This window comes from Colobus angolensis, unplaced genomic scaffold (genome assembly GCF_000951035.1).
Source record: "Colobus angolensis palliatus isolate OR3802 unplaced genomic scaffold, Cang.pa_1.0 Scaffold22, whole genome shotgun sequence".
Taxonomy (NCBI): domain Eukaryota; kingdom Metazoa; phylum Chordata; class Mammalia; order Primates; family Cercopithecidae; genus Colobus; species Colobus angolensis.
Window position 1 is genome coordinate 1,206,495 of NW_012115377.1, and position 9,099 is coordinate 1,215,593.

Genomic DNA, 9,099 nt, shown 5'->3' on the forward strand with positions numbered 1-9,099 from the left:
GTCTGTGCGCAGCCGCCTCCTTCGCGGTAGGGCCTGGGGAGGGGGCGCGGGAGCGGGCGGGGCACGGGTACTTCTTCTCCCCTCTCTTCCCCGTCCCCAGCTGACCTGGACCACCCCCTCGTTCCAGACCAGGGAAAGATGGGCGGGGGAGGGAACAGAGGTTGGGGCAGCTTTTGGGGGGATGGAAGAGACATCTGGGGAGACATTTGGACACATTTTGGAAGACACTTTTAAACAAATGGGGACATTTAGGAGCATTTAGAGGGCATTGGGGGGTGCAGTTTTGGGAAAACATGTTGGAGACAGATGGGGTCACTGAGGGGACAACTTGGAGGCTATTTTGGGAGAGCCGATTTTGCGAAGAGGTAATGATTTGGAGAACAGTTTTGAAGAACAGTTGAGGGATGTTTTTGGAGGATATTTTTGGGACATGACGGGCTCATTGGGAAGGATGGTTTTACAGAACACTTCAGGAATTTCGGGGAGACATTTTGTAATGCATTTCAGGCTCTAGTTTTGGGAGGAGAAGCCTCGGGATGCTTAGGGGACAGTGGTGGCATTTCAGGGCAGTTGTGGATAAACAGTACAGAGGATGATCCTGAGAGACGTTTAGAGGGGCCTTTTAGGGGTTCAGATGGGACTTTGGAGGGTAGTTTGGAAAAGACTGATGGATCCGTTTGCTGGGGGCGATGTTGCAGGGGTGGTTTTCACTAACGGATGAATTGTGGGACAACTTTTTTTGTTGTACACCGGGGGTCTTGATGTGTTGCCCAGGCTGGTCTCAAAATTCCTGGGCTCAAATGATCCTCCCACCGCAGCCTCCCAAGCAGCTACAGGCATGAGCCACCATGCCCTGCTGATTTTTTTTTTATTTTTTGTAGAAACGGGGTCCTACTGTGTTGCCCAAGTTGGTCTCAAACTCCTGGGCTCAAGCGATCCTCCCACCTTGGCCTCCCCAAGTGCTGGGATTACAGGCGTGAGCCCCCGTGCCTGGTCCAGGGAACAACCTTTTGGAAATAGATGCCAGGGGGCTGCTCAGGGGATGATGCTGGTGGTGGGCTTTTGTTGGACAACTGGGGTGATGGGCCTGGGGGCAGATGTTGGGGGTCGCAGTCTTGGGGAACACTGTCTGAAGACCCCCTCGCCCAGGACCACCTCCCCCTGCAGCTGCGGCTCAGCCCCACTGACCTTGGCTCCTGCCCGCCCTGCGGCCCCTGCCCCATCCCGAAGCCGGCAGCCAGAGGCAGGCGCCAGGCAAGTGCCCAGGGGCAGGCGGTGAGAGCCCGGAGGCCCTGTCAGGGGGCGCGGGGAGGGGGCAGGGGCCAACCCTGCCCCACGCACCTCTGGGTGTGCCCTGCAGAGTCAAGACTGGGGCAAGAGTGACGAGAGGCTGCTACAAGCTGTGGAAAACAACGATGCACCTCGAGTGGCCGCCCTCATCGCCCGCAAGGGACTGGTGCCCACGAAGCTAGACCCCGAGGGCAAGTCCGCGTGAGTGCCCGTGACCCAGGAGAGAGATGGCTGAGGGGTGCAACCTGCTGGCTGAACCCTTGTCTCTCACTTCCAGGTTCCACCTGGCAGCCATGCGGGGTGCGGCCAGCTGTCTGGAGGTGATGATAGCTCATGGTGCCAATGTCATGAGCACAGACGGGGCAGGTACTGCCAGCTGGGCCCCGGGGAGGGAGGAGGAACTCAGCCCAGGTGCCCAGTCTGAGCGTCCAGCCAGCCCCTGATTCCAGGCCTCAATGTTCCCCGCTGAAAACGGGGGAGGCTCCCTCTGGTGCCCCTCCCCTGCCCCCAGGGAGACACACAGGGGCATGTTAGGATGGGGTGGCCAAAGACAGAGACTGTGGCTGGCACCGAGCAAAGCGAGTGGACAGCTTGTGAATGGGGAGTGACTAGGATTCAGGTATTGGTTCAGTTGGATGGGGAAATAGCTGGCACAGGGAAGTAGCTGGGGCTTGGGGGATAACTGCAAAGTTTCTGGGGTTTTGTTGTTTTGTTTTGTTTTTCTTTTTTTAGGGGAGGGACACAGTCTCCCTTTGTCACCCAGGCTTAAGTGCAATGGGCATGATCTCGGCTCACTGCAGTCTCCACCTCCCGGGCCCAAGAGACCCTCCAACCTCAGCCTCCCGAGTAGCTAGGACTACAGGCGCACACCTCCACGCCCAATTAATTTTTCTATTCTTAGTAGAGATGTGGTCTCCCTGTGTTGCCCAGGCCAGTCTTGAACTGGTCTCTAAGTGATCCTTCCACCTCAGCCTCCCAACGTGTTGAGATTATAGGTGTGAGCCACCATGCCCAGCCTGGGGAAGTTTCTAGAAAGTGACTGAGGCAGAGGAACCTGGGGCTTGGGAGATAACTGGGACTATTGGACGAACTAAGCTTTGAGGTGTATCTGGGATGTGGGAGTATCCGAGATCAAGGAAGTGACTGAGGAGTCTGGAGGAGGAACTGAATTCGTGAGAGTAGCTGAGCTTGCAAAGTATCTGGGGCAGGAGAAAAACAAGTAGAGTTTGGGGAATATCTGAGGTATGTGGGATAGCTGGGATCTAGAAGTAGCTGGAGTTGTGGGAGCAGCTGGAGCTGTGGGAGTAGCTTGAGCTCTTGGAGTAGCTGGGGTACAAGGAGAACTTGTATGTATGTATGACTTAACTGGGGATCTGGGGGGAATAACTGAGATAAAAATGTGTGGCCAAAAGGACTAGTTGGGGCTCAGGAGGCAACTAGCATGGGGACACAGTCAAATCTGAAGCTTTAGGGCCACAGGCATGATGGGCAGGGTATATGGAGTAGCTGGGGATTCATGGAGCATCAAACAGGGACAGAGTTGGCATATGGAAGAGCAAGGGTATATGGATTGAAAGAACATATACAACAACTGTGGGTTGTGAAGGGCAGAGCTGAAACTTTGGTGTAGTATCTGTAGAGTATCTGGGAATATGGGGAGTAGCTGAGGCAATAGGGCTTGAGGAATAGGTGGGTGTGGAGAGTCGCTGAGATGGGATTGTCTGGAATACAGACTAGCCATGGCTTGGAGAATCTCTGGGTACAGGGAATAGCATGGTTTTGAGAAGTACCTGACGGTGGGGCACGATGGCTCATGCCTGTTAATCCCAGCGCTTTGGGAGGCTAAGGTGGGAGGATCGCATGAGCCAAGGAGTTCAAGACCAGCTTGGGCAACATTGCAAGACCCCTGTCTCTACAGAAAATACAAATACATTAGCCAGACATGGTGGCACTTGCTTGTAGTCCCAACTACTTGGGAGACTGAGACAGGAGGATCGCTTGAGCCTAGGTGTTCAAACCTACAGTGAGCTATGATCATACTGCACTCTAGCCTGGGTGACAGAGCAAGATCCTGTCTGTAGGGAAAATAAGAGAGAAATACTAGGGTTCAGGGACTTTGCTAGATACAGAAACTCATCACAAGTCGTTGACATGGCTTGGGGAGCAGCTGGGAGCTACTTGAATAGCTGGAGCTCCAGTAAATCTTCTTTCCTTCCCCAGGTTACAATGCCCTCCACCTGGCCGCCAAATACGGGCACCCACAGTGCTTGAAGCAACTACTGCAGGTCATTTACTTTCTTATCTCAGCTACTCCCTTGGCCCCTACTACTCCTGAGTTCCAGCAATTCCTTGAACCCCCAGATGCTCTGTGAATCCTAGATATTCCTTGGCCCCTTTTACTCCAGAACCCTAGCTACTCCCTAGATAACCAGATACTCTCAGACCATCCACATGCTTCTCCTATTTAAGATATACTCCCGAGCCGCGCGCGGTGGCTCACGCCTGTAATCCCAGCACTTTGGGAGGCTGAGACCGGTGGATCGCCTGAGGTCAGGAGTTCAAGACCAACCTGGCCAACATAGTGAAACCCCATCTCTACTATAAATACAAGAAATTAGCCAGGTTTGGTGGCACATGCCTGTAATCCCAGCTGCTAGGGAGGCTGAGGCAGGAGAATCTCTGAACTCAAGAGGCAGAGGTTGCAGTGAGCCAGGATCACGCCATTGCGCTCCAGCCTGGGCAACGAGAGCGAAACACCAACTAATAAAAAAATATATATATGTATACATTCTCCCAGTGCCAGGTATTTCCTGAGCTCTGTTTCTCCCCAAGCCCTAGGTCCTTTCTTAGACCCAGACACTTGCAGAGTTCCCAGCTACTCCCCAAATTCCCAGCTGCTTCTCAGCTCCCAGCTATTTTCTTTTCTCACCAAGTTTCATGAAAATGGAGTCACTTGGGGACCAGGAAAGGGTGAGGCTGAAGTATAGCAGAGCCCAGGGTGGGGAAGGCAGTCCTAGAGAAATCAGGCAACAAGAAGGATGGCTCCGCCTCAAAGGACTCGCCCCATCCCCAGGCTTCCTGCGTGGTGGACGTCGTGGACAGCAGCGGGTGGACTGCCCTACACCATGCAGGTGGGTGCAGCCCAGCCCTGCCCTGACCCCGTAGCCCAGAGGGTGCTAGAGTTGGGGGTTATTCTACCCAGTGCCCTAGGGACCTGACCTGCTGTGAAGCTTCCTGTTTCCTCCTTTCTTTTTTTTTTTTTTTTGAGACAGAGTCTCACTCTGTTCCCCAGGCTGGAGTGCAGTGGTGAGATCTCAGCTCACTGTAACCTCCACCTCCCAGGTTCAAGCAATTTTCCTGCCTCAGCCTCCCCAGTAGCTGGGACTACAGGCACCTGCCACCACGCCTGGCTAATATTTTAAATTTATTTGTAGATACAGGATCTTGCTATGTTGCCCAGACTTATCTCAAACTCCTGGGCTCAAGTGATCCTCCCACCTCGGCCACTCAGAGTGCTGGAATTACAGGCGTGAGTCACCCCACCTAGCCCTCCTTTTTTTTTTTTTTTTTTTGAGATAGAATCTCCCTCTGTCGCTCAGGCTGGAGTTCAATGGTGCAATCTCGGCTCACTGCAACCTCTACCTCCTGGGTTCAATGGATTCTCCTGCCTCAGCCTCCCAAGTAACTGGGACCACAGGCATGGACCACCATGCCTGGCTAATATTTTAAATTTATTTGTAGATACAGGATCTTGCTATGTTGCCCAGACTTATCTCAAACTCCTGGGCTCAAGTGATCCTCCCACCTCGGCCACTCAGAGTGCTGGAATTACAGGCGTGAGTCACCCCACCTAGCCTCCCTTTTTTTTTTTTTTTTTTTGAGATAGAATCTCCCTCTGTCGCTCAGGCTGGAGTTCAATGGTGCAATCTTGGCTTACTGCAACCTCCACCTCCCAGGTTCAAGCAATTCTCCTGCCTTAGCCTCCTGAGTAGCTGGGATTACAGGCCTGTGCCACAACACCTGCCTAAAATTTTTTTGTGTTTTTAGTAGAGGCGGGGTTTCACCATGTTGACCAGGCTGGTCTTGAACTCCTGACCTCAGGTGATCTGCCTGCCTCGGCCTCCCAAAGTGCTGGGGTTACAGGCGTGAGCCACCGTGCCGGCCCTTCTCCTCCTTTTTTGTTACCTACTCTGTGCCAGGCACTGGAGCCCATCATAAATCCCAGTTACCCTTTGAACCGCAGGCTTTTAGCCCATTGCACAGATGAGGCTTAATGAGGCTATCACTTGTCCGCAGATAAGTCGTAGGGAATCCAGGTCATCTGACCTCAAGGAGCAGCCGATTGTACTCCCGGTCTTTGTGAGGGTGAGGAGAGGTCCCTAGGGTTTAATTTCCTTTGAGGAGCTCCTAGGAGATATCAGGAAAACCATAGCTTCAGGCAGCTGGCGCCCTCATAATCACCAAATCCAATCTCCCTCCTAGAGGGAGGGAAGGGGACCCACGGATGTGAACCAGAACCCACAGCCCCCAATCTGTCCGCTGTGCCCATGAAATTCAGGCGTGGCTTTCGCTGACGACTCACGAAACGTCTGTTCTTTTGGAAACTCGGAATAAAATTGGGCTTTTGGGGTTTTAGTCCCTGAGTGAGAATTCCCTGCAGTTGGAGTATGCTGCCACCTAGTGGCGGCAGTGCCTCTGGTCACAATACAGGAGCCCTTTGGTTTTTGTCATTGAACAGTTACCCAGCACTTTGGGAGGCCCAGGCGGGCAGGTTACCGGAGGTCAGGAGTTCGAGAATAGCCTGGCCAACATGATGAAACCCTGTCTCTACTAATAATAAAAAATTAAGGCCAGGCGCGGTGGCTCACGCCTGTAATCCCAGCACTTTGGGGGCCCGAGGCGGGCGGATCGAGACCATCCTGGCTAACCCAGTGAAACCCCGTCTCTACTAAAAATACAAAAAATTAGCCAGGCGTGGTGGTGGGCGCCTGTAGTCCCAGCTACTCGGGAGGCTGAGGCAGGAGAAGCGCTTGAACCCGGGAGGCGGAGGTTGCAGTGAGCCGAGATTGCGCCACTGCACAGCCTGGGCAACAGAGCGAGACTCCATCTCAAAAAAAAACAAACAACAGAAAACAGTTATTGAGTACCTACTGTGTGTCAGGCACTGTTCTACATGTTGTAGATAAGGTTTGCAGCAATCAAAACCTCATACTCCCTCAGACACACAGCAGGTACCCAAATAGAGTTTATTGACTGAAAAATGGATTTTTGTGCATAGACTGTATGTCAACCTGCTGGAATTCACACCCAGGGATTCCAGAGCCTGTGCTCTTGTCTCAGCTGCACAGCCTCCTGGGGAGCCTCCCTGTCTCCACTCTGGTCCTGCGCAAATGGCAGTAGGAGGGATCTCTTAAAATATAAATAGACCAGGCACAGTGGTGCAGGCCTGTAATCCCAGTGCTATGGGGGACAGAGGTAGGAGGATTGCTTGAGCCCAGGAGTTTGCGACCAGCCTGGGCAATATAGTGACATTCCATTTCCATAAAAAAAACCAAAAGAAAATTAGCCAGGAGTGGTGGTGCACGCCCACACTCCCGGCCACTCAGGAGGCCAAGGTGAGCAGACTGCTTGAGCCCAGGAGTTCAAGAAAAGCCTCGGCAACATAGCAAGACCCTGTCTCTAAAAAAACAAAATAAAGTAAAAATTAGCCAGGCATGGTTGCACATGCCTGTAGTGTGGGTCTCATGCCTGTAATCCCAGCCCCTCGGGAGGCCAAGGCAGGAGGATTGCTTGAGCCCAGGAGTTTGGGACCAGCCTGGGCAACACAGTGAGACCCCGTCTCTACAGAAAGTAGAGGGAACCACAGTGCTTGGGACTAGCAGTTGGCAGACCTAGATCCAAGATCTGACTCTTCCTGTGACCCCACTGGGTGACCCCAGGCCTGGTTGGGCCTCGGTTTCTGCATCTATAAAATGCAAAATTTGCCTTTGTTACAAATCTCCCAGGGTACGTGGGAATTTCTCATGAAATAAAGGGGCAGGGTCATACCCTACCCCTTCCCCTTTTTTTTTTTTTTTTTTTGAGGCGGAGTCTCACCCTGTCGCCCGGACTGGAGTGCAGTGGCCGGATCTCAGCTCACTGCAAGCTCCGCCTCCCGGGTTCACACCATTCTCCTGCCTCAGCCTCCCGAGTAGCTGGGACTACAGGCGCCCGCCACCTCGCCCGGCTAGTTTTTGTATTTTTAGTAGAGACGGGGTTTCACCGTGATAGCCAGGATGGTCTCGATCTCCTGACCTCGTGATCCGCCCGTCTCGGCCTCCCAAAGTGCTGGGATTACAGGCTTGAGCCACCGCGCCCGGCTCCCCCTTTTGTTTTTCTTCCTTTCTTTTCTTGGTTTTTGAGACAAGGTCTCACTCTGTCACCCAGGCTGGTGTGCAGTGGTGCCATCATGGCTCACTGCAGCCTTGAACTCCTGAGCTCAAGCAGTCCTCCTGCTTCAGCCTCCCGAGTAGCTGGTTCCACAGACACATGCCACCACACCCAGATAATTTTTGCTTTTTTTTTTTTTTTTTTTAGAGACAGGATCTTGCTATGTTGGCCCAGGTTGGCCTTGAACTCCTGGGCTCAAGCAATCCTCCTGCCTCGGCCTCCCAAGGTGCTGGGATTACAGGGTTGAGCTACAACACCCGACAACCTTTTCTCTTTTGCAGTGGCTGGTGGCTGTCTCTCCTGTTCAGAGGTGCTCTGCTCCTTTAAGGCACATCTAAACCCCCAAGATCGGGTAAGCTTCTGGGATCTCTTTGGGGAAGATGTTATGCTTGAGGTATGCTGCCACCAAGTGGCAGTATCTCAGGCACCCTTTGAAAGCCTAAGAAAGTTCAAGGTGAAAACTCAAGGGCGGTTATATAAGCTTCTGCACCTCCCAGGGGTCAGTTTCTCATGCCATCACATCCCTCCTCCTCCCTACCAGTCAGGTGCAACACCCCTCATTATAGCAGCTCAGATGTGTCACACAGACCTGTGCCGTCTCCTACTGCAGCAAGGGGCTGCCGCAAATGATCAGGACCTGCAAGGCAGGTGAGTATCTCCCCTCCCAGCCAGTCCACCCTATGCTATGTGACCTTGGGCAAGACTCTTAACCTCTCTGAGTAAAGCAATCTAGCCAGCCTCCTCTTCCCAGCCCGGCCTGGGTACTGAGGTGGGCGTGGGGGCTTGGAGGATGTTCTCCTCTCCTCAGTAGCCCCCTCCCCTGGTAGGACGGCCCTGATGCTGGCCTGTGAGGGGGCCAGCCCCGAAACAGTGGAAGTCCTGCTGCAGGGCGGAGCCCAGCCGGGCATCACCGATGCACTGGGGCAGGACGCGGCTCACTATGGCGCCCTGGCGGGGGACAAGCTCATCCTGCACCTTCTGCAAGAGGCGGCCCAGCGCCCCTCCCCACCCAGCGGTATGCAAGCCCCACCTCCCCGCTGCATTTGCTTCTTGGCAGCTTCTTGTCACCCCTTTTCTTTATCATGAATAGTTTCAAGGTACCCCCGACTGTCTCCATTCTAGGAGGTCCCAGAGCTTACCCAATTCTACTCAGAACAGTTTCAAGGAGCCCCAGGGCATTTAGAGTAGTCTAGGAGGGGGTCTGCTTCTGCTTTCCTGGGTCATCTGTACAGTAAGAATTTTGTTGGCCGTTGGTGGCTCACGCCTGTAATCCCAGCACTTTGGGAGGCCGAGGTGGGTGGATCATGAGGTCAGGAGATCAAGACCATCCTGGCTAACATGGTGAAACCCCATCTCTACTAAAAATACAAAAAAGTGAGC

General features: G+C 53.4%; 1 protein-coding gene across 1 annotated transcript in view; it reads left to right on the forward strand.

Annotated features, from left to right (window-relative positions):
• Window positions 1-9,099, forward strand: part of ANKRD24 (ankyrin repeat domain 24) — a 56,658-nt gene that overhangs the window by 25,945 nt on the left and 21,614 nt on the right. Inside the window, 8 exon segments of the mRNA XM_011943610.1 lie at window positions 1,168-1,254; window positions 1,361-1,491; window positions 1,568-1,656; window positions 3,511-3,575; window positions 4,364-4,421; window positions 8,001-8,071; window positions 8,261-8,367; window positions 8,547-8,734. Of these exon segments, the coding sequence (XP_011799000.1) occupies window positions 1,168-1,254; window positions 1,361-1,491; window positions 1,568-1,656; window positions 3,511-3,575; window positions 4,364-4,421; window positions 8,001-8,071; window positions 8,261-8,367; window positions 8,547-8,734 (796 nt within the window).